This window comes from Lucilia cuprina, chromosome 5, assembly GCF_022045245.1.
Source record: "Lucilia cuprina isolate Lc7/37 chromosome 5, ASM2204524v1, whole genome shotgun sequence".
Lineage (NCBI taxonomy): Eukaryota > Metazoa > Arthropoda > Insecta > Diptera > Calliphoridae > Lucilia > Lucilia cuprina.
In genome coordinates this window covers 34,771,774-34,797,585 of record NC_060953.1, presented here as the reverse complement: position 1 = coordinate 34,797,585, position 25,812 = coordinate 34,771,774, and the positions used below count along the sequence as shown (strand labels likewise).

At 29.9% G+C, this 25,812-nt stretch overlaps 2 protein-coding genes across 2 annotated transcripts; both read right to left on the bottom strand.

Annotated features, from left to right (window-relative positions):
* Nucleotides 1–13: 13 nt before the first annotated feature.
* On the bottom strand, nucleotides 14–15,422 carry LOC124420230. Its single transcript, XM_046952450.1, has 5 exons — nucleotides 15,411–15,422; nucleotides 15,285–15,338; nucleotides 10,066–10,223; nucleotides 620–702; nucleotides 14–27 (listed from the first exon to the last, which is right to left on the bottom strand). The coding sequence occupies exons 1-5, from the start codon at nucleotides 15,420–15,422 to the stop codon at nucleotides 14–16; spliced, it is 321 nt and encodes a 106-aa protein (XP_046808406.1).
* An 8,832-nt stretch (nucleotides 15,423–24,254) lies between these two features.
* LOC111689229 lies at nucleotides 24,255–25,457 on the bottom strand. The gene has a single exon (XM_023451707.2). The coding sequence runs from the start codon at nucleotides 25,333–25,335 to the stop codon at nucleotides 24,319–24,321; it is 1,017 nt and encodes a 338-aa protein (XP_023307475.2). The 5' UTR covers nucleotides 25,336–25,457; the 3' UTR covers nucleotides 24,255–24,318.
* Between the last annotated feature and the right edge of the window lie 355 nt (nucleotides 25,458–25,812).

Below are 25,812 nucleotides of genomic sequence, written 5' to 3'. Positions count from 1 at the left end.
GCCTTTTCCGTTTTTAATGCTGTTTTCCTATGAAAGAGGATATAAGAAAAACACGAGAGTTAAAAAGGACATTGTATATTTCATGCGTTACATTTTAATGCGACCTAAATACGTGATGTTTTGAAAAATCAAATGGTTTCTGTTTAAGCCCAAAAAATTGTATTTAAAACGCTTTTTACTTTAATATTTAAACAACAATTTTTATTTATTTAATTTGTAATTTCAAGTGTATGCAACATGTGTTTGTCTATCCGATTGTCTAAAAGTGACTTTGTAGGATTTTGATGTGATAAAAATTTTAAATTTCTCTTTTGCAATGTCTGCGATTATTTGAAGGAGTTTAGGAGAGATTATTATGAAACTTGATATAAAATTTCAACGTTAAGAATTAAAGTCAAATTGGAAATTTACAGTAACATTAAGCTATTAATGTTTATTTTATTATAACAGTTTAATTTAAAGGGTAGAAATTTTTCCCGGTATCGAATCTACATTCGCTTGACTAATAGTCTAACGCACTATTAACTAGTCTACAGCAGCAACCACTTTTATAATACCAGTTCCACAAGGTATTATATGTATTTATTAGTGCAAATTAACTGTTATATAAGATACTTACCTATAAATGCTTCTACCACAGGACTGGTTAGATTGTTGGCAACATAGCTCAATGAATACTCGTGTGGTTTCTCCTCTTGTGACCTATTGTTGTAGTTGTTGTTATATCACATTGTTGTTGTTTAATATTTTTTTGTCGAAACAGTAACAGAAGGATGTGTGTGCAATTGATTGTGTGAAATAAATGAAACACAATATAGAGAATTAACAAGAGTATTAAATTTCTGAAAAAAAAAACACTTTTAAAAAGTTCAACTTAAATCGGATTATATTTATAAATATGTGTTGTATTAACTCACAATCAATTGATTTGAAATGAGTAAAGAAAAAATTATATTTTATATGATGTTATATATTAAATTTAAAAAACCTAGACAAAATTGAAGCAAAATAAAAATAGAAATAGATTATTGTATTAATATACTTATAAATAGAATTATTAAAGCTTACTGTTTGTGGTCAAATTAAAGTTAAGAGTCAAAACAAATTGGACTATTATATGCCAAATCTTAAATACGCTACAACTCTAAGCTACTTTAAATTGTAAATTGACTTTTTATGATTTATGTTGATACTAGCATACCCTGGGTGCTTCGCTACCCTAACTTAAATAAAATACATACAAAATTTTGCTTTCTATAAGCAAAAAAAAAAATTGATTAAAATTGGTTAAAATTTTTTAATGTTTTAGTTTTATACGTACAATATCACGTGAATATTATATTCGCATTCAGTAAGAAGCTTGTATTTTTAGTTTCATTCATTTAGCTTCCACATAAAAAATTTGATAAGTAATACTTGAAGAAAAATACTATAGAATACATCTAATAGATTATCATTTAATCAAAAATTGTATGTTTCTGTGTTCAATATTATATACAATTCAAAAAATATAATTTGATGAATGAAAAAGTACCAAATGTCCCTTTCAGTTGTCTCATAATTTTGAGAGATGCATCCAAAATATTTAGAAAAATTTGATTAGTTTAAAAGTTATAAAGTGTTAAAAAAGGTACCAAAATCACCTTTGTTACACATTTTTACCTCTTAAAAGTACGAATTTCAAGAAAGTACCAGACACCAATCTGCTCATTTTAAGAGTAGATACAGGTACATTTAAAATTTTTCTTGTATCTTCTTGTATTTTGTAAGATAGTTAAGAAACCCTGTTTTACCCGTTTTCCCCTTTTTACCCGTAAATGTGCAAATTTCCAAAAATCCTTCCTTACTGGATCTACATAATCAAAAACACATCTACTATCAATATTTCATGATTCTAGGTTCAGCCGTTTGGGCTGTGTGATGATGAATCAGTCAGTCAGTAACGCTACTCTTTTATACACAATTTAGCATATCACATTTTCCAGGAATATGTACATTAGAAGATATAATTAATATAGTGAATTTCTTGGGATTAAATACGAATATACAAACTTGTACCTTGCCTTAGAAATACTTTAGTCATTTATTGTTTAATAAAACTGTGGAAAATTAAGTAGAATTTTGATGGGGGCTTTTCATAGTGGTAAGGGTCAAATGCCAAATTTCATTGAATTGTCTCCAAAATTGCGACCGGTATTTTGATAACAAAATTTACAAGCCCTAATCGAGGGTACAGTTGTATGGGGGCCAGGTGAAATAATGGACCGATCTTAACCATTTTCAATAGGCTTCGTCCCTGGGACAATAGAATATCATCTACCAAATTTCATTGAATTATCTTGAAAATTTCGACTTGTAGTTTGATAACAAGGTTTACATGGACGGACGGACGGACTGACGGACATACCTAAATCGACTCAGAAAATGATTCTGATCCGATTGAATACTTTAAGGTAGGAATAGGATCAATATTATTGTGCGTTACAAAAATCAGCACAAACCCAATCCACAAACCCACATCCTCCCCACTAAATTGGTGTAGGGTATAAAAATAATAATAATAATAATAATAATAATAATAATAATAGTGAAAACATGCCAGCCTGATTCCTAAAAGGTCAATACAAAAGTCCTATCTACCAACAATTTTTCCACATTTTTGATATTTAAGTCTAAAGCCGTGATACACGGTTGTCAGATCTTACAACGTTGTCTGTAAAATGTTCAGAAAATGCCTAACAATCGTCCGAACTTACAATCATTCTTTTGCAACGTTCTTAGAAAAAATATTACTGACAATATTACATGACAAAATTTGTAAGTTGACTCTGTTATTAGACACTTTACTGCCAACGTTGTAAGATCTAACAGTTGTGTATACATAGCATAACTCTTTTGCTTCAAATATTCAATTCTTTAATTAAAAAAAACTTGCGATAATTGAACGTCTTTGCGAATAGACTTAATTTACCTTGAAGATATAATAATTTTGCACTATAGGACTTTGTTAACTGTTCTAGTTCTGGTAACTGTACTGTTTTCCTATTGTAATATGTATGTAAGTAACTATAATTCTATCGTTTTTAAAACACAAAAATCGCGTAATAACACAAGCCGACAAAATTTAAAAAAGAAGTTGAAAACCTAAGACCAGTTAGACGTTTCAATATAATTGAACATTGCTGAATCAAAATCAGATTTTTTCCATCACTTCTGGAATTTAAGATATCGTATACTGAAATTTGAAAAATGTTATTTTTAGCCTTTTTGAACTGCTAAGCACCAATATTACATTATTTGTAAAATATTTGTATGACATCAAAAGTGTATATTCCTGAACTACTATAGTGCAGAGTGTATTATACTTTGTGAATATTTTTTATGACGATAAAAAATATAGTATCCACGCCTATCTGAGGATATTCCAATATACTCAATATAACTTATTGATTCAACTTAAAGATATCTGTCCTTCCATCAACTTCAACGTCTGATATCTCATATTCCGATTTTGCTGGACTCAGTCCTTTATAGAGGTATTCCTTAGTCTTTCACAATAACCCATAAACAGCTTATGTCAAACTCAAGCTATGAAATAATGGGCAATTTAATTTTAAAACCATATTACATGGTTTTCAATAGATTTTAATGAAACTTATGAAAAACTTATAATGAAACCCGTATTTATGATAACATCAAAATAATTGAACATAACCCTTAATCGTAAATATAATTTTATAATTGTATATAATGTTCCTAATATATAACTAAATATTTAATGAATGACATTTTGCGAAAAAAAAAAAACTCATAGTAAACTCTCCGAATCCAAAAACCAAAAAAAAAACAATATAAATAAATAAATAAATAAATAAATAAATAAATAAATAAATAAATAAATAAATAAATAAATAATAAAACAACAACGGTTAAATGGAAGCTATAGGGTTCGTCCTTGCATTATGCGTACCTACCCAGCAAAAAATAATTGATGTCATACTTTACAAACTACATCCTAATCACATCTAAAACTGCGATTACATACTATTCACTTATTTAAACCAAATATTATCTTACAAATAAAAAACCCAGTAAAAAGTAAGAAAAGTGATGTAGAAATGTCATTACAAATAACATATTTAAAGTACATCAAGGTTTGGTGAAAAACCTGTGAAATTTTTATAAGAGTGTCATTAAGAGAATGTGTTTTATTATTCACATCCAAATATCGGATTTTTACTGCTTCTGAAACTAAGATTTGATGTACTTTGAATACAAGGTTTACAAGAACTAAGTGCAGACGCACAGTGGTATAGGAAAAAAAAGAGGGAAATAATTCGGTAACTTCTAAACGGTTAATCCGATTTTAATGAAATTTGGTATGCACAAAGAGGAGGTGTTGTCGAGTTTAGGTTTTGAATTTGGACCTTATAGGATAACCAGGGGCCCAGCGTGTGGTCCTCAAATTAGGACACCTCGGCTATGTTAAATTTTTAAAACGATCCTATTTCTTCATTTGAGTTCCGATTTAAAATAGAATTTATATAGAATCTCCTCATCGAGCACTATAAAAAATGTCGTCATAGCAGTAAAATATCTCTTATAGTTTAGGAGATATTCGCATTTGAAAATTAAAATTTTAAAATTTTTACCGTTCTTACTTTAGTTTTTTGATAATAGCGGGTCCAAATATTCCCGATTTTGGCATTTCTTTTTTTATTCGCTTAACAACAAGTTTATATATCAAGCAGTGAAAGAATTATGTAAAAATCATGACTGAGTCCAAAGTTATAGGCATTTTAATTTAAAAAATTAAAAAAAGGCGATTTTTTGCCATTTTTTTTGGGAAAAAAGTATATTTTTCTTTTTAAGTTATCTAAAAAGTTTCTAAGAAGATGTATATAGAATTTATACTTTTTGAAAAGCTGACTTTACATAAAATACGATAAATGAAACAAAACCTAAAAATTTTTGATACCGAGGGGACCAGGTCCATCCAAAAAACCCTATTTTTTATAGAAAATTCAATTTTGAGCAAAAATTCTCAAATCGCATAGTCGATATCAAATTATAGTGACCTGTTTTATATGACCCAATATGTTCTTAATCATTTTGTAACGGGTTTCGATAACCCCGCCCCTGGTATTCCGGAATTTCTAATAAGAAAATTCGAAATTTTTATTTAATTTTAGATTTTGAGTAAAAAAATCTACCTAACTGTAAAATTTCATCAAAAAATATTCATAAATAAAATTTTTATTGCAATTTGAAAAATTTGTATCTTCGCAAAAACTGAATAAAAACATTTTTTAATTTTTTTAAAAAATTTTTTAATAATTAATTATATACAGTTTTGAAAAATAGACAAAATTACCTTTCCATTGATATATAACATGCCTACCTAATGTTTTTTAAGTGACAAATTAATTAGGGAAAACTCAACATCTTTTAGAAAATTTACCTAGCACTATTATTTTCATCCATAACGTTAACTCTTAAATTTGTTACATATATTAAAAAATTTTCAGGTATTATTTTTTAAACTGTAATGATTTTTACCCCTATAGGTCACTTTAATAGGTAGCTTATTAAAGTGACCTATTGAGGAAAAATTCATTACATAAGGATACGTTAGACATATTAGGTAGAATATCATAACCCTTTAAAAAATAATTTAATTTAAGTACCTGTAATTAATATATAAGACAGGTTTATATCTGTTTGTAATTATTTGTAATTTTCTAACCATGGCGATCGTACTAAAAAATGATTTGTGCTCCATTTTATTTGAACACTCTTCAGCTCCTTTTCAAGATAAAGTGAACTTCTTATTGTAATATATTGAAACTGCACATAAAAATAAAGTGGATAAAACTGATATATGTAAAATTGAAAATTTTATAAAATCAGTTGATATAAAACTGAAGAGTGTTCGGTATTCCATTGCTAAATTTCGATCGAAATTTTCTGATTGGCTGGATGAATGTGTAGAAGTTGCTATTTGCGTATCAACTGTTGGTGCTCCCTGTAAGCAGTATGAGGATTTGAGCTCAAAATCTAAGAGGAAAAGGTTATCAACTTCACTAGAAACCTTATCTAACGAAGAAGTTTCGGACACTTTTAAAGCAATGTTAAGAAAAGAAAAACAGCCTTTGGATGCCATAAAAATTGCAAATATTCTTCCAACCGCATCACCAAGACGACTGAAAAGAATTGTAAAGAGTATACCACACCATCATCTGATACAACGTTCACTGAGGAAGAAGCTATGCGCTTATGTTGCAGCTGGGATTAAGTCGTGATAACTACATAACGTTAAGAAAGGCGCTATCTGAAAAGGAGTGGATGTTTTACCATCATATGACAAAATAAATGAAAAGAAGAAAAGCATTATACCACCTCCTATTGAAATAACTGATCGGAAGGCTGTTATTGGACTCGGCGCTCTACTCGAAAATACTGCTTTAAGGAGTGCTTCTGACTTTTCTTCAGACCAACTAAAAAAAATAAATTCTTGTGATCTTCAACTCATTTGTAAGTGGGGATGTGATGGATTATCAGCACTCTCGGAATATAAACAAATCAACACAAGTGAATCATCTTCCGAGTATAAAAGTGTATTTATGCATCGCTAGTTCCATTAAGAATTCGAAAGTATGCTGACAGCGATTCTCCATCAACCAGTTTCGATGATATTTGGAAGAATTCGACTCCAGATCCAAAGCTTTTTGTAGGCCAATAAGCTTTGAGATATATAAAGGAATCCAAAACAACAACGCAAGATTTGATAAATCGTATTGAAGCAGAAATTAAAAACTTGGAACCTATAACAATCGAATAGAAAATTATTCGTTTAACATGTCCTATGTTTTAAAACTTACAATGATTGATGGAAAGTTGGAAATGCCATTACAGGAACATCATCTACTTGGTACTGCTACATATGTGGTGATAAAAAATCAGAATTTTCGAATATTTCCAAGCAAAGATCAATAAATGAGGAAACATTACAATTTGGAATATCCCCCCTACATGCTCGCATACGATTTCTGGAACATTTTCTACATTTAGCATATGATTTAAAGTACAGAAGCATACCGGAAAATGCAAACAAAAGTGCAAATAACAATAAGGAGTTAATGGAAATGAGAGCCAGTGAGAAACGAAGAATTCAAGAGGAATTTAAAAAGCGGATGGGATTAAATATTGATAAACCACTCACAGGATATGGAAGCACAAACGATGGTAATACCGCTAGACGTTTTTTTAAAACATTTTGAAACTACTTCCGAATAAACCGGAATTAGTATGGATTTACCGCAAAAGGTCAATATTATTCTAATGGCGATAAATAGCAAGCATAAAGTGAACGCAACAAAATTTCGAGAGTATTCTACAAAAGTTTCTAAATTACTTTTGGAATTATATCCCTGGAAAAATGACACCTACAGTTCACAAGATATTATGTCATGGAAAGGTCATCATAGAACATAAATATTCTGCCTTTAGGAGAGCTTACAGAAGAACCCCAAGAATCGAGGAATAGAGACTTTAAGCATATTCATCAGTTTAGCTCAAGGAAGTGTTCTAGGCAGTCTCAAAATGAAGATATTTTTAATAATCTGATTCTTTCTTCTGATCCTGTTTATCTACTAAAGGAAACGTTGGATTTGCTACAAAACGTTAGCATTTGAAATATTCATGAATTTAAAGATTTACTTTATCTTTTAGATATGGACTACTGTGATACCGATTATTTTACAAAATTATATTAATTTATAAAAAAAATAAATAAAGACTATTTTTATATAAAATAAATACTTGTTAATTTTTTTTAGGGATAAAGAATAAAAGATTAATCGTAAAAAGTGGCTGTAAAAATTCATAAAAATTTAGGTAGTAAAACATGCCTAACAAATGTATGGATGAAAATAATAGTACTAGGTAAATTCTCTAAAAGATGTTGAGTTTTCCCTAATTAATTTGTCACTTAAAAAACATTAGGTAGGCATGTTTATATATCAATGGAAGGTAATTTGTCTATTTTTCAAAACTGTATATAATTTTTGAAAATTAAAAAATTCGCAGAATACTTTTTTAAAAAAAATTAAAAAAGTTTTTTATTCAGTTTTTGCGAAGATACAAATTTTTCAAATTGCAATAAAAATTTATTTATGAATATTTTTTGATGAAATTTTACAGTTAGGTAGATTTTTTTACTCAAAATCCAAAATTAAATAAAATTTTCGAATTTTCTTATTAGAAATCCCGGAATTCCCAAAAAAGTTTTAAAAAATCCCAAAAATGGGATTTTTTGGTTTTTTGCCTATTATATCCATACCAGGGGCGGGGTTATCGAAACCCGTTAGAAAATGATTAAGAACATATTGGGTCATATAAAACAGGTCACTATAATTTGATATCGACTATGCGATTTGAGAATTTTTGCTCAAAATGAATTTTATATAAAAAATAGGGTTTTTTTTGGATGGATCTGGTCCCCTCGGTATCAAAAATTTTAGGTTTTTTTCATTTATCGTATTTTATGTAAAGTCAGCTTTTCAAAAAGTATAAATTCTATATACATCTTCTTAGAAACTTTTTAGATAACTTAAAAAGAAAAAGATACTTTTTTCTCCAAAAAATGGCAAAAAATCGCCTTTTTTTAATTTTTTAAATTAAAATGCCTATAACTTTGGACTCAGTCATGATTTTTACATAATTCTTTCACTGCTTGATATATAGACTTGTTGTTAAGCGAATAAAAAAAATGGCGAAAGTCGGGAATATTTGGACCCGCTATTATCAAAAAACTAAAGTAAGGACGGTAAAAATTTCAAAATTTTAATTTTCAAATGCGAATATCTCCTAAACTATAAGAGATAATTTACTGCTATGACGACATTTTTTATAGTGCTCGATGAGGAGATTCTATATACGAAATCGGAACTCAAATGAAGAAATAGGATCGTTTTAAAAATTTAACATAGCCGAGGTGTCCTAATTTGAGGACCCCCCGCCGGGCCCCTGGTTGGCCTATAAGGTCCAAATTCAAAACCTAAACTCTACAACACCTCCTTTTTGTGCATACCAAATTTCATTAAAATCGGATTAACCGTTTAGAAGTTACCGAATTATTTCCCTCTTTTTTTCCTATACCACTGTGCTACGCCTATCTGAGGATATTCTAATATACTCAATATAACTTATTGATTCAACTTAAAGATATCTGTCCTTCCGTCAATGGGAGCTATAGGGTTCGTCCTTGCATTATGCGTACCTACCCAGCAAAAAAAAATAATTGATGTCATACTTTACAAATCACATTTAAAAATGCGATCACATACTTACTATTCATTTTTTAAACCAAATATTAACTTACAAATAAAAAATCCAGTAAAATGTAAGAAAAGAGATGTAGAAAAGTCTTTTTTTGGTGGAAAACCTGTGAAATTTTCATAAGAGTATCATACAGAGAATGTGTTTTATTTTTGACATCCAAATATCGGATTTTTACTGCTTCTAAAACTAAGATTAGATGTAGTTCAGAGTTGCCAAAAATGAACAACATCCCTCCAATGACACTCTAATGTAAAATTCATAGGTTTTTCGCCCGAATCTGAAGCACTTCAGGTTACTAGTTCTGATGAAAATACTACAACATTTTTCACACTGGCGGAAGAGGGTTAATCGAAGGTTAATGTGGTGTAGGGTATAAATATATATCATTCCACACATGAAATTTTGCATTGTATTAAAGAAATTTCTCATATTTAGAACTTTTAGTGCAAAAATGTAAAATTTTTCTATCAGTGGAAAATATTCCACGTAATAATGTTTGCTTAAAATAATAATACGTAAAAATTCAAAGCAATAACAAAAAAAGAAAGAAATTACACTAATTAAATATTTAAATTACTGCAGTATTTATTATTAAGGTATTTTTTTAAGGTTTTACGACTTTTTAAAAGCATTTTTTTATTACAGTCAGTTTGTATTTGTAGTTTGTATTTTTTCCAGAATATGTATATTTTAAACACTTTTTTCATTCTTGTAAATTTTTACCTTTTTCTTGGTGTATTTTCATTCAATTCATTTCCACCTGGTGATGTTTGTATTGGTTTAATTTTTAATTCCCTCTCGTTTGTGCCACACGGCGGTGTTGCCCAAGTAACCGATAATTGATGCGGTGGAGGTGTTATTCCAGTGGGCGTTGATGTATTCTATTGTTTTTTTTTTGTTTTTAATGAAACAAAAGAAAAGAAGAATAAGAAAAAAACTCATTAAACAACATCATTATTATCTACAAAATTTAGCTATTATTTTTTTAAGATTCGCGCTATTTTGTCCCACATAATCATTATTTTACACCGTCATTTGAGATTTAAGATAAAACTTAATTGTTACAAATTTGCAAATTTTATGGAAATTGACTTGTTAATTTTATATTGTGTGGCAAATTCATTATAAATAAATTAAAATGAAACTAAATTATTGCTGTCAAAAGATTGACAAATAAGTAATTTAATTTGGCATAAATTAGTTAAAGTTTATTTTAATCGGTTGGATGATTTTATGTTTTTCCGCTAAATTAACAAAATTTATTTTATATAATTAGAGGCAAAGTTTACTAATTTTACTACTGAAGTGTGTTGAAATTATAAATGTTATTTAGTTAAAATTAGCTAAAATATACAAATAACTATAAATAAATAATATGTAGATTAGCCATTTTTCGCATGAATTATTAAGGGTTTAAAACTTTTTCCTTTTTATACCCTTCACCTTCGTGAGAAGGGTATACTTATATAAGTTTGTCATTCCGTTTGTAATTTCTATAATATAAGCCATGTCTGTCTGTCTGATGTTTGTTGAGATCAATTTTTAGAGGGCCCCTGATATCGGCGAGATCCAAATCTCCAATAATTCTGTTAGACATGCTTTCGGGAAGATCGCTATTTAAAATCAGCAAAATCGATTCATAAATAATGGAGATATGAGCAAAAATCCGAGACAACCTAAGTATGTTGAGCCTGGCTTAAGTTAGAAACCATAAAAGGGAACTTTTTGGTATTTTTTGTTTTTCTAGAAATATGAAATTAAGTATGAAGAGTCTGAATTAGGTGAGAATTTCAAAATGTACTTTTGGAATATTCTATAATATTGAACCTAGAACACATAAAAGGAAACTTTTTGGTACTCTTTCGTTCTACAAAAGGTATTTATGAATTTTCTATAATACCTAGAAAAATAAAATTTAGCATGCAGGGCCCTGACTAGGTAAGAACCTAGAAAAAGAGAATTTTTGGTACTTTATCGTTCTACAAATGGTACTTTTTGAATTTCTATAAAATTGAACCTAGAAACAAGAACCACAACAACACCAATATCAGGTGAAATAAATCTTCCGGATATACCGGAAGATGTCCACGCTATTGGTGCTATTAAAAGGTTGTTTTATTTAAAATGCATTCCAGTGCATTTTTTAACCTCTTAAACCAGCTTAAACACTACTTAGATGGCCCTGTTGTTTCGGCAACAGCACCTAGAGACGTATTTGGTAGTCTAAAATACCTAACGAAATGGATCAGGATCCCTCTTTATGAACTGATCTACATATTTGACAAAGGATGTAGAAATTCCCAAAGTCAATTGAACCCAATAATTGCCCCGACCATTAGTCGCGTACCACGAATCCGTAGATCCCGAAGGAATCTAAACCAACTGACCAGCCAGAATAAGTCATGCGGGTAACTGGCCACTCGTAATATCAGATTATCTGGTACTCTGGTTCGACCTCATGCTAAATCATTTCAATGCAAAGCCGAGGATACATTTGATATCACTATTTTATAGTCCCGGTAATATAGAGGTATTAGTAGCACCTCTTTACTCCGGGATTGCAATAACACCAAGGTGTAATTTTATCAAGGCAACATGCCCTGGTAAGGATTACAACAGGACATCCCTCGAGAGAAAAAATAAAAGCTGCAACTTAGAGGAAGAGATGAAACAACGGAAAGTATTTGGTCATCGAACGCCCATACAAAATATTGAAACCATTTTGCAAAAATATTCGTCTAAGCATAATTCGATAATTGTACATTCGGTAGTTGTTGAGGGGAAATATGAAGTGAATATAATTGAGAACACAGTCCGACTTTAACATATTGAGGTTAAGCACATTGGAAGATTAAAAACTGTCTATTTATCGAGATTAGGGACTGTGATTATTCTCCGAAAGCGGTAGGATGTTAACAAGACTTATACGAAAATTTTTCGGTACATCTGACACTCTAATAATAATATTGTTGTTCAATATGGTTCAATAATCTGTTAGCCTTCTTTTGTACAAAACGAGTAATATAAAATCTCCACAGAGTGGCACTTTTAGTCGAATGGATCTAAACTTAAAGCGTATTGGCCCGACACAATTGAAGGTTATAAATAAATATCGGACATGACCGATCGCATATCGAATACAGAATTTTTCGGAAAATGTTAAACACTGATCACAATAGAATATCATGAGCAATCGAAACATCGATTGGGATTTTGCATAGAAAAATCAGATCAGATTTTGCCTCCAGGCAAAAGTCCGTGCAATAATAGAATGTGTACATTTGAATAAATTGGAGGATAAGATGATTAGAGTTCATTAATCGAAAACTCTCTTTGAGAAAAGCTTTTGTATGGGTCAGGAATAATCGAAAAAGAAATGGAGAATAAACTAGAGAAAATTAAACTGATGTATGCAAATATAGGATAGAGAATTCCTGAAGCCACTAGGAATACTGAAACTGTAAGAAGAAGCAAAAAGATACATGGGGTAACCGTGAGCGAGAATTCCTCAGACCGAGGTTAGTAGGATGTCAAGTGTACTAAGAGTAAACACAAGATTACGGGATACAGGTATTAGAAGAGCATATAAAGGCGAATATATATCAGGAGGACAGTTAAACTCAGGAATACTTGTCTTTTCAAAACTTTCGTCGAAATTTGATGCATATATCTTGAGAGTTATATAAGTATTAGTCTGGTTATAGCTTACGAACTTTGATTAGATTAATCTATTAATATCAGAGGAAAGCTTCAGTATGGGTAAAGAATAACCGAAAACGAAATGGAGAATAATCTAGAGAAAATCGAAAACGAACCTGACATATGCAAAACAGTTAGACGCAACAAGGGCAAGGGAATTAAAAACATAGGGTAGAAAATCACTAAAGCCATCAGGAATACTGAATCTGTAAGTAGAAACAAAAAGATCCATGGGGTAACCATGAGCAAGACTTCCTCAGACCAAAATAAGTAGGATGTCAAGTGTACTAAGAGTAAAAACAAGGATACAGGTATTAGAAGAGCATATTAAGGTGAATATATATTGCAGGTGTAGAGGACAGTTAAACTCAGAAATACTTGTCTTTGTAAAACTTTCGTCGAAATTGGATGCATATTCCTCACGAACTTTGTTTAGATTATATTGACCAGGAAATTGAGTTTCTGAACATATATATGTATTCTGAAATCCTTCATAGATCACAGAATTTCATTTTAAATTTTCCTTACAAAGCATTATACATCAGGCCTAATAGATACTTAGGTGCATTTCATTGGATTTAATGTAGCATACACCAACAGTTCGATCGAAAAGTCCCGAAATATCAATTTAATTTACCATTTAGGGTTAGACCTATCTACCGAGAGTCTAGATGACAAGCTATTTTAATATGTGATTGTCCTACGAGGAAATCAATATTTATCCCATAGATTACAAAGAGACATCAAAAAGATTCAGTATGTTTTTACAGTGTCCACTCTCTTGCTTACAAAAATGATACTAATGTGACGATTGATTGTCTTTACCCTCGTTTACAAAGAGAACATCCGTGACAAAATAGAGCCAAACTAAAAACTACATATAGTAGGAGATTTTCGAGAAATATTTGGACTTGATTAGTTATTTATAATCGATTTTTTATTAAACATTATTTAATACCCAAATTCATTTAGAGATTAAAATCTCAATTTAATTTGAAATAAATTTTTGGTAAATCATAGAATTTGATTTTGAATATGAATTATCATATTTGATTCAATTTGATATTATAAAAATCTAACAAAATGGATTTCAGACTTAACATTTTATTTCCTGATGTAAAATAATTTATGTTAGAAATGTCCTTTAATGTCCTTTTGTTAAACTAAAGGAAGTATCACAGCATTTATGAATAAATTTATAATCACGTAAAAAATTAACAAGGTTCATTATAAATTCATATGTATATCCACGTTAAAAAGTATTTGGCTCAACCTTTTTTAACCCCACAAAACAGACATGTACATACGTATAGTTTTTATATACATAAGTTTGCAGGTATATAAGGCTTATTTATGACCGTGAATGACCTTTTAAGTCCTTGGGAATTAACAATTATAAGCATAGATTTATAAAAGCTAAAGTGTTGTAGTTTTTAATTTGACTTGCCTCTTATCAAAATCAAACTTTTCTAAAGTTTGAATTTTCTTTTTGTTGTTTACTTTAGGAATATGTTATGAATAAAAGTTTTAGGTTTTTTTAATTTTTTAAAAAGTTTTTGCAAAATATTTTACTGTTAAAGATAAATTTTCGTTTTTTTAGTATAAAATATTATTACATAAATCACATTTTTTGCTTCAAAACTTGTATCACTAAGTTTAAGTTTAATTTATATTTTTACCAAAACACAACACTTTCTAATAATACTTTTTGTTTGTAAATTTTATTATATATTTTAAATTTTCTATTTTAGATCAATTAATTAATTGATTTTTTAAATTATTTTTGTTTTTAATATTAATTTTTTATTAATATGTTTAAAAGCCTTAATGATTATTTTAATAATGTATTTAATTTATTTTATAAGTATAAAAAATTAAGTCTTTATAACCGTTTCCGTTTCTTTTATTTAATAATTTAGGAAATTTTCTTTAAGATGCTCGTCGCTAGAGCTGATTATGAAGACTAAATTCTTTGTCTAAGGGTTAGTATTAGCCAAAGGACAATATTCGAATTATATGGTTATATATTTTTTTTCTATTTTTTGTATGTTTTGTTGTATTTGTTGTTCTTTTCGTTTTTGAATTTATTCTAATTTGTTTTCGTTTTCATTTATATAAATTTTTTTTTCATTATATTTTCTAATAATGAATGAGTATATAAATGTGGCCAAACAAGCATGTAGTATGTAAAATATCCTCTAATGTGTAAGTATTGGTGTATGTTAATCTAGCAAGATACTAACAAATTTACTAATACCATCATAGACCACACCAAGAAAACCAGGACGACACAATAACTGAAGATAGAAAACAAGAATAAAATATTGTTAAAACAAGCCCAAATACGTTATAGATAGACACACACATACATACTTATCCATACTTATAAACATACCCCATGTGTGTATTGGAATTGCTAACAAATACTAATGCAAAATAAAAATTCATTTACATACATACCAATGTCCTGTTGTTAAACAAAAAAAAACAACCAACAAGGATTAGAACACGTTGATTAAAGTCTTTGGTAAGAAAAACAAAAATCACTCACAGTTTTTGTTGTTATTGTTGTAGTAATAACCGATTCGAAATTTCATATTGTTGTTTTCTGTTTTAAAGTTCGAACATTTATTTGTTGTAGTCGTCGACCTTAAAAGCTTGTTATACTCTCACTCTCTTATTTGACATTTATGGGTTAAAGAACGCGATTTTTCTAGACAGCTTAAAACAGGTGTATAGTTATTTAAGGTTTGTATATATGTATATGTGTATCTATGTGTATTTGAAAGTCTTTATTCTTTTGAAATTAAAATCAAACATGCAAACTTTGTTTCATTTGATAAAAAAAATCTCACACACAAACAAAATTTGAAAAATATCTATAGTGTCTAGCAAAATTGATAATGGATTTTCCAAATGATTGAAACCAACACAAGAACATCAGTAAGATTTGTATTTAAGTTTTTAGAGCAGTTATTACAAGAAGATAAGTGACGCAATTAGAGCATATCATACTGGTCTAAATCCTTCACAGCTATACGACTGGCTTCAATAGATCACCTTATCAGAAGAGTACGATACTAAGAACTACCCCAACCACCGAAAATCATTAAGCGTTATTATGTCGTGCCTGGTTCGGGACTTGGAAATCAACGGAAACTCTATTTCCACAGCGGACTGTTATGAATAAAATGCTACTGTCGTAAAGACAAATAAGGTAGTAGCGCCAGGCTTGAAGGTTAGTCCCGGTCAGACTAGAGTTATTGGCCACCTCTCTATTCCCCGGAATTGCGATAACACCAAGGCGGAGGCTTCACTATGGTAACATGCCCCCGGGGGGATATCTCTCGAGACAGTTTTAATACCAAGTCTTTTCGGAGCCTAAAGAATTTCTCAATGCATTTAAAAATAGCTTCCGTATGTATACAGATGAATCCAAGCCAACGAGCAGTGTTTGAAGAATTTCTGTGGACTTCTAATAGTTTGAAGAATTTCTGTGGACTTCTAATAGTTGCCATAGAATTGTACAATCTTAAAAACTATCACTTCAATTTTTAAATCCGTTGGTCGAGTAGATACACGTGCTCGATCTTTAAAGCATTGTGGGCCAATATGGAAATTCGTAGAATCACCTATCTGCTTGATTTTAAAAGTCCAGTGGTCACTGTAAATTTTGTAACTACGCTATGCGCATTGGTTAACCGCATAAAAGGATATAGACTCATATATAGGACACTTTTCATTTTGTCCTCTTTCTCTCTTCTTTACTGTCTCTCTTTCCATTCTATGGCCTTTTTTCATGCATGTTCTTTACAGAGGAATTAATATTGCATCTTCTGCTATGTTTGTAAGGAGTACGTCCAATAATGTACCGGGATAACTTTATCATTATAGTTATATTGTACACCTAGCAGCTTATTCAACTGTTTCTAAAGAGAAAGATGTATTTGCGTTTGGGGGAGATTTTGTAGGTCAATTTATTTGAATTGTCCAATTAATATCCATTTTATTTGTTACAAAGATTAAGATATGTTTCGTATCAGTAACGATATGAATATCAGTAATAATTATGTTGATGCACGACTGTTAGCGTGCGTGGAAAGGAGGGGAAAGAAGATGTATGATACAATTCTGATATTGTTCTCTGTTCTCTGACCACGACCTTTACTTAAGGTCGAAACTCTCTGTAGTGTAAAAGATATCTAATAGTTAGCCAGAATATGTCTAGTCCTGCTCTTAAGCTGGATTAGTCAAGTTATCCCTTCTGGAACAATATAAACGATTCGATTCCACCATTTAAAAATTTTTATATGCTCTTCACTGTATAGTAAATAAAATTCACATATTTTTATTCATTTATTAAAGTCTCGCACATTCATACTTATTTAAACCCATTCATATTTTCATTTAAAGTCATTAGTTTCTTTTTCTTTTCGAATAAAGTTTATCCTTTTCCATGCGTATACAGACAGTCCGATAGACATACACTCACAAATACAAATACATACGATATATATGTATTTGCGGCACTCCTGCCTCGTATATTGTATTTAAATAAAAAAGAAGAAATGAAAGTGAAATGAAAAGTTTTGACTTTCGCTGTGTCTCTTCATGTTTCAACATCCTTGGTGAACCGAAAGTCAATGTATTTGTATGCGTGTTGTGGCAAAACGTGTTGGCCATTTTTCATTATTTTTTATGTTATTTTATGAAAAATATTATTTTAATTATACATTTATTCATACATTTGTTTGTTCATTCGTTCGTTCATTTATATACATTTTCGTATATTTATTTTATATGAGAAATCAGTTTGTTTATTAAATCTGATTGTCAACTTGACCTTACGTTGAAAAATGTTTAAGTTTTTATTTTATAGTTTTTCCTGGTTTTATGTTATCTATGGCTTAGCACACATGGCTCTTAAATAAACTTATATTTATATTTGAGAAATTAATCAAAGCTTTAACGATGTCATATGTCTTTTGGTCCTTAGACACATGATAAGTTATTAAAATGAGTTATATGAATTATTTAACAAGCATAATATATTGTCACCCTCTTGAGATGCAATATCTAAGAGGATCAGTTTTAAGCTTACGAGTTGAAAATGTATCACTAATATTCTCCATAATATTGGTTTGCTATCTAAAATTGTTTTCTTTGCCCAGTGCGTTGTTTTGGAACTAGATTGTGGGAGGGAGAATAGAGGAGTGACTGAAAATACACGAAGTCTTTTCAACATACGGACACTACGGCAAAGGACTAAGTGTATACTATATGTGTGTCTTACTATATTTATAATAAAATATACAAATGCTTCTTCTGATACTTCAAAAATGTGTTAAGTCCTTCGAACCTCGAATAGTAGTTTAAAAAAATCAAGAATTTCGGTTTCCTTAAAATTTCCAACACTCATAGATATAGATAGAACAATATTATATGTCATGCGTTTAGGTGTCTATGTACAACACTGAGCTTGGCGGTTGTTGAAATCCATACTCTATAAGAACGACTCCTTTCAGAGATTGTGAGCAATTCGAGGATGTGCAACTTTTGGAAATAGTGCCTCATTTGCTAAAATTGCAATGAGCTTGGCCTAATATTGAATGGTTGGATTTTTGAAAAAGTAGTTTGTTTAGGAAAATAAGAAAATTTTGATTTAAAACAACTCGAATTAGCACTTTATCGAACTCCTTGGATATTAATTCATAATTTTCAATAGTTTCTAACTAACGTAGATCTGTATCATACTACCCATAGCTCCCATATAAGAAAACTTCGGAAAATCTTTAAAACATACATATTTCATTGAGAAATAAAGCTACTGGTATAAAATACGACTTAAATATGAACTATTAGTCAATAACTGGTCATAGCTCCTATGTAAGGATCAATCACTTAAATTAGAATATAGATGATGTATAGATAAATCATTCTGGTCAATAATTTTCGATTTATTGCATTCTTGGTTATAGATCCGATAAAAGGGCATCATCAACTTAGTTTTAAAAATCATTTAAACAAATATTACAGTTCGATAAAAATATGTTTTGCAAATGGTTAGTTATTGTCATCGGCAGGATCGGTCCAAAATAGGTCTAGGACCCGTAAAAATTCCATATCTGGATTTTCATGCATTAAAAATATGCGCTTATAACATTTTCTATAAAATGATGCACTAAAATGTGAAAAATATGCACAAAAAATATTTCTTACGAATGGAATCGTCTAAACGCAATATGTAATGAAACAATAACACATTGAGTGAGAATACGGATGGATAATTTGACAGTCGTATGGTTCTTTCCATTTTTTGAAATGATTCTAAAAACAAACAGGTCACATTAGATCAGGGATGTATTTTGTAAACACATACAAAAAAAAAAAATTAAACAGCTTTTTCAATCTTACTTTGTTATTGTTTTATACCAATTGTGTAAACACAAAAATATGAACCATATGACTTTTATTCTTTCTTTTATTATACGAATGGAATTTCATTTTACTTTTTCAATAGACTTTACGTACGTAAAGTGTGAAGTGCTCTTAAATGAAATTTTTGAATTGTTTTCCCATTAAGGGAAACAAATTTAATATCCCTTAAATTTATTTTTTTAGTATGCTATAAAATGGCCTCTGGTTCTTATCCTATCGTGCTAGAGCGGAAGTTGTGGTTCGCACAACAGGTGCTATAGGGACTTAGTTGTATTTTTTGCGGATTTGATGCATATACATCTTCTTACCAAAGTAATTATCAATCTATCTATCTGTCTATCTATCTATCTATCTATCTATCTATCTATCTATCTATCTATCTATCTATCTATCTATCTATCTATCTATCTATCTATCTATCTATCTATCTATCTATCTATCTATCTATCTATCTATCTATCTATCTATCTATCTATCTATCTATCTATCTATCTATCTATCTATCTATCTATCTATCTATCTATCTATCTATCTATCTATCTATCTATCTATCTAACTAACTAACTATCTAACTAACTACCTATCTAACTAACTACCTATCTAACTAACTATCTAACAAACTAACTAACTTACTAACTACCTAACTTAAAAAAACATATTTATATTCACTTCCATATTATTGTACAAGTACTATATTTTAAGATTAATTGATTAAACTTTTTTTTTTGTATAGATACTAACCCAAATGTACAAAATTTTACAATTTTGTACATACATTTTGAAATGTCATAATTTTTTAATATTAAACAGCGTAAATAAAATATGTTTATATACCCTCTTTTTTATTAATCCTTGAGTTATAAGGATTCAATACATACTCCATATGTATGTATGTTCTAAATAATATTTATTAATTTAACTCAAACGTTAAGTCCTTAACAAAACATGTAATACAATATATCTTTCTGACAACTTTTGTATTTTCAAAGAAATGACAGACACTGAGGAATCCCACAAAATAATGAAATGCTTTATCATATTCGAATTATAATAAAAATATGTACATGTAACAATATGAATAAAAGAAATTCTTAACAAAAAAATCACAAAATCATATGGTTGTGTTATAATAATATGTAAAATCACATAGGAAACATTACTTATACACGTATAAGTACCAAAGAAAATCATATGATTTTCATAAACAAAAATCCCTGTCTATTTAAATTTTTCCTTTGTTGCTGTTAGAATACGTTTATTTTTTCATTTTTGTATTACTTTATATAATACTGCTACTTAAAATTTTGCATATCATTTCCTTATTGTCTGAATTACTTGTAATAGAAGAAAAAAATGTTTTAAAATACACATGCCAAAACTCAAACACACATGTGTACTATAGAAAATATTGTAACTTTTTCAACAATGAGTAGGTAACTTAGACACATACTGTTGTATTACGAGCACTCATATGTGTGTAAGAATATACAAATGCAGTGATGTGTAAAATAATATTATTGCGGTCTGATGCGGCTGATGTTATTTATGTAAGTAACATTTTATCGCTATATTGATATTTTTTCCAAATATGATGGTTTATATAGTGTTCCCCATAGATGCGATAACCGATTCAAATCCATACATATTTTTAGGGATGAACAGAAAGTCTAGATCTTAGAATCTATTAAGTATCAAGTATACTTTTGTAGATTGTAGTTATTTTACTCAATACTGTAAACTTATTCTATAGATTTAATATAAAGTTACAATATTTTTCATATAAAATACGATAAAAATATTCCCCAAGTGATTCTTATACATGTATACTTGTGTATGCATTAGGGATGCCAACCGGGACTGGGATATTTAGGGATCCAGGGATTTTTCGGGATTACATAAATTTTATTATTTTATATATGAAAATCTTTAAAAATTCATTTGTAAAGAAAATAGTTTAATTTTGTGGAAATTAATCAGACAAAAGATATATTAAAATCATATAATATAATTAATACTAATTCTTTAATAAATCTTTTACAATTTAATAATTTCTGTATTTTTTTAACTATAAATTTCCCAAGTCAACACAAGTAAGAAATTATAGTCGGGCTAGGCCGACCTTATAATACCCTATACCTGTTACAAAAATAATGTGTGATATGTTGATATAATTAACAAAATTTAAGTTAGATTGTATCTTGCCTCAGATATATTTAAGCCATTTATTGTTGAATAAAATTATGGACATTTAAGTCAAATTTTGAAGGCATTCGTCTCCAGTACATGTGCTAAATTTCATTTAATTATCTTGATTGTGACCTGTAGTTTGATTACAAGGATTACATGGACGGATGGACATAACTAAATCGACTGAAAAAATGATTCTAAGACGATTGGTAAATGGTCTTAAAGTGGTTATAGGATCAATATTATTGTACATTACAAAAATCAGCACATGCCCAATATATCCTCCCCACTAAAATGGTGTAGGGTATAATAATTATAACGTTTCGAAATTAGACGTGTATATCTTTTGGCTAAGACCATAATTTCAATGTGTAAAATACGAAATGAAAATATAAATCTGTATGTATGGAATCACAAATCTGGAATTTATTTTGGTAAGCTCTCGGGATATATTTTGTTAAATTCCGGAATTAGCATCCCTAATATGCATGAAATTGTTAATAAATTCATGTTAAGTGTGTTTGTGTTTAAGAGTATCTTTATGTCTGAGTAAGTGTTATGATAATGATATCCTGAAGAAGTATTAAATTTTATGTTATAATAATATTAGACTTGTTGAAAGTAAACTTTTGGTTCGAACAGAAATTAGAACTCTATTTAAAATTTCATCATGCATATTGGTTGTAAATCGATTCTGGCTATGTCTGTCGTTTCGTTCAATCGAATTATAATTCAGATATGTATATGTACTATATTCTCTGTCTATACGCTTAAGATGGTTTCAATGATGGTTGGTTTCAATTATGCCACCATTATTATAATGGTGAGCGTTAAATTATGCCATGGCCTGCCTACAATAGACTTTGTTTTGATACTTTATGAATAACAAACAAAAATTAATCCCCATATTTATAAATGCTTAATAAAATTGTTGATGCTTTATATAGGATTTTTGTATAGAAAATTCTGCATCTATTTTAAATTTAATTATCCATATTACTGATATTTTCTAGGCATATTTTTGTTGATAAGTTTTACAATTGTTTCAATTATGGTAGAAATTATTTCACCTATACCCCATTCCTGGGAAAATCTGCCATTAACGATAAGAATATTTGGCACAAAAGTGCGTTTAACAACGTGAGAGTCACTGGAAAACTTAGGTGTTAATCGGCGGACACAATATTGTACACTACTGGCAGAATCGGGATAGTAAATATGCCATTAACTATATGGACTTTTGGCACAAAAAAATATGTTATGGAATCTTTATTCTACATAGAGGGCGCGTTTAACAACGTAATAAGTGACGGGGTGACTTAGGTGTTGGACCATTATAGCCAGAATACCGTCATTGGGTCGTGAACACTGTCCTAAGGGATGAGGTGTTCTCTATATATACTGAGGAATCTTCTTCGAAAAAGTGAATTTTCGGTTGTCTCTTTGCCTAAACCTGAAGGGTTTTTTAGGCAAAGATATATGCAGCGGATATAAAATTGTACAGTAAACATGTTTGAGAGTCGGGTCATTATGGCCAGAATACCGGCATTGCGCCGCGAACACTGTTCTAAAGGATGACGTGTTCTCAATCTACCCTGATCGTTTAAAGAAAGAAATATGCATGGGCTAAACAATCTTCTCTGAAAAAGTGAATCTTCTCATGTTTCTTCGGCTAAATCTGAAGGGCATTTCAGGCAGAGATATATTCCATCAAAACAGCAGCGAAGAGAATCCGATAACTAAACTATTCATATATACTTGTACAGCATTGCATCAATCAAGAGCCTTGATTTCAATGTTATTCAATCATTAGCACAAATAAAGTATCTGGTGAATGCTCAAACAAAGTGTTGTCCCTAGATTTATGCTATGCTCACAATTAGGACGAAAGACGAATTTTTCGGAACTAATGCTATACGAACAATTGGGACGAACGACGATCTTTTTTTGGATCTTTTCAACACTCTCTATGTAACTGTCCAGCCTTGCAAGGGTACAGACTATTATATCTTGGTAGAGCTCTTCTCCATGATCTGGACAATATCAGAGATGCTTCACTAGTACACATTATCGGTTTTATTATAAATACATTTCAAGGGCACCGAAAGAACCAAGTAATCAACGAAATAATAATTTATGTACAAATTTTCAACATAGAGGATTGCCTCCGATAGAATTCGCTAACTAAACCCTACTGTAGGTTAAAAACAACTTTACCACGTCTAGTTTCTATTTACATCACTTATATCAGACTAGTGAAAGTGAAAACTTTTTCCCGATTGCCATATATACATTAGGATGTCCCGTAAAGCAGTCTTCTGGAGGAATACCTCTCAAACGATCCGTATTAATGTACTAAATACGAGATAAATAAAAAGCAATATTTTAGAAAAGACCCGCCAGCGATTGAAAATATTGATCTCAGTACAATATGCTCAAACAAATTTCTGCAATATTTTCGAAATCCACAAACACTATTCATCCACACATCGTCATTTAAATGGACTACAAAATCCAAAATAAATATGGATAAGCCGAATATTAATATTTTAGGAATTATTAATAAATCACGGTATTCTCAATGAAGATTAAATAATTAACAAATATAATTTTAAATAGTTTCTGTAATAAAAAAATAATATATATTCTTTACTATACTTCGGAAATCTTGGTAAAAATTCGATCCTTTATCATTACTGGACCCTCTTGACTCGGATTGCGACCCAATTTATAATGATCATATTCATCAGCTAGAAACAAGACCTCTTGTACATCAACATCCATAGAAGTGGTGGAAAAACTGGTGCAGGTGGAAGAACTATTACGCAAACGACAGCCAATTGAATCTTCTGTGTCCTCAGTGTCATTTGACAACTGTCCCACATTTGCTTCTTGACATAGTTGGGAAAAATAGCGCTGACGATTTTTATCTTGATCATAATTGCAATTGGGTACATGTTCAGCAATTTCAATTTCACTATTCAGATTGTTTCGTATGATTTTATGGCAGACTTCGGCATCAACTTTTCTATTCTCTAAGGGACCATGGCGACAATTTTTTAAAATCCAATCAGTTTCTTTCTTACAGGCTACGAAATACATGCTGGGAAAGGGTACAGGACGTTGGATTAATAAACCACTAAGAGGATTGAATATACCCTCTTCGGTATCGTAATGATTTTTTCTCAAGTTACGTGCTGGTTGTTGTGGTGTGAGTCTAGAAAATGGACCTACTGGCTGTAGACCTTCACGTTGTTCCTCTACATAACGACGATCTTTAGTGCAATATTTCCAAGAACTAAAATCCATAGACAAATTATCTACGACAGCTTTCACACATAGACCATCATCAAACCACATGTCATCTATTTCATCCAGTTGGCCATTTATAAAGGTGCCTTTAAAGGTAAAACCGTAAGGCGCAACCAAGTGTAAAGTACCATAACCATGAAAATGTCCTCTAAGGAAATAGCCACGATATTCACTACCATCAGGAAAGGTGTAGATACCATGCCCATCCATACACTGCAGTGATTCCAACCAAATGCCATCATACATGCTGCGAGTTATTAATGTATGTTTTGGGGCATTTCTTCGGATTTTTTTAATTTCATTTAAAAACTCTCTGGACACGCCCTGAGGTAAATCATCATCTACTTTTTCATCCATGAATTTATAATTGTTTTTGGCTATTTGTCTTGATTAATCACAATAACAAATTAAAGTTAAAAGTTGTTTATCTTTAAAATTTCGTAGAAAAAATTTTAAAATTTTTAAAGTAAATTTACATGTTTGGGTGTTGCCTAAATATTGTTTTTTTTATAAAATTTTATTATGGTAACACCTTAATAACAAAGTATTTTTTGGAATTTCACATGTGTAAAAATATTTACTCAACCGCCATTAAGGATTTGTATGTGTGGGTGTCCTTTATATTTTTATAAAAACCCTCTTATCCGCACTGAAAAAAAGGTGCGAAATATTTGTCATAAAAGTGTTGTTGTTTACAAATTCAATATATAACAACAACAAAACAATAATAAAAGAAGAAAATACAAATATAAACATTAAAAAATTGACCCAAATTGGTAAAAATAAATCTTAATAAATGATCATCCGTTGTAGAACCAACTAAAAGTCTCGTTG

Excerpts from the sequence above, each read along its gene's own strand:
- LOC111689229 (XM_023451707.2), bottom strand. The coding sequence starts at position 25,335 with ATGGATGAAAAAGTAGATGATGATTTACCTCAGGGCGTGTCCAGAGAG.
- LOC124420230 (XM_046952450.1), bottom strand. Across the intron at positions 10,224-15,284 it reads ATGATGGTATTAGTAAATTT|AATACATCAACGCCCACTGG; the intron begins GTTAGTATCTTG and ends AAAAAACAATAG. Across the intron at positions 703-10,065 it reads GAAAATACACCAAGAAAAAG|GTCACAAGAGGAGAAACCAC; the intron begins GTAAAAATTTAC and ends CTACAACAATAG.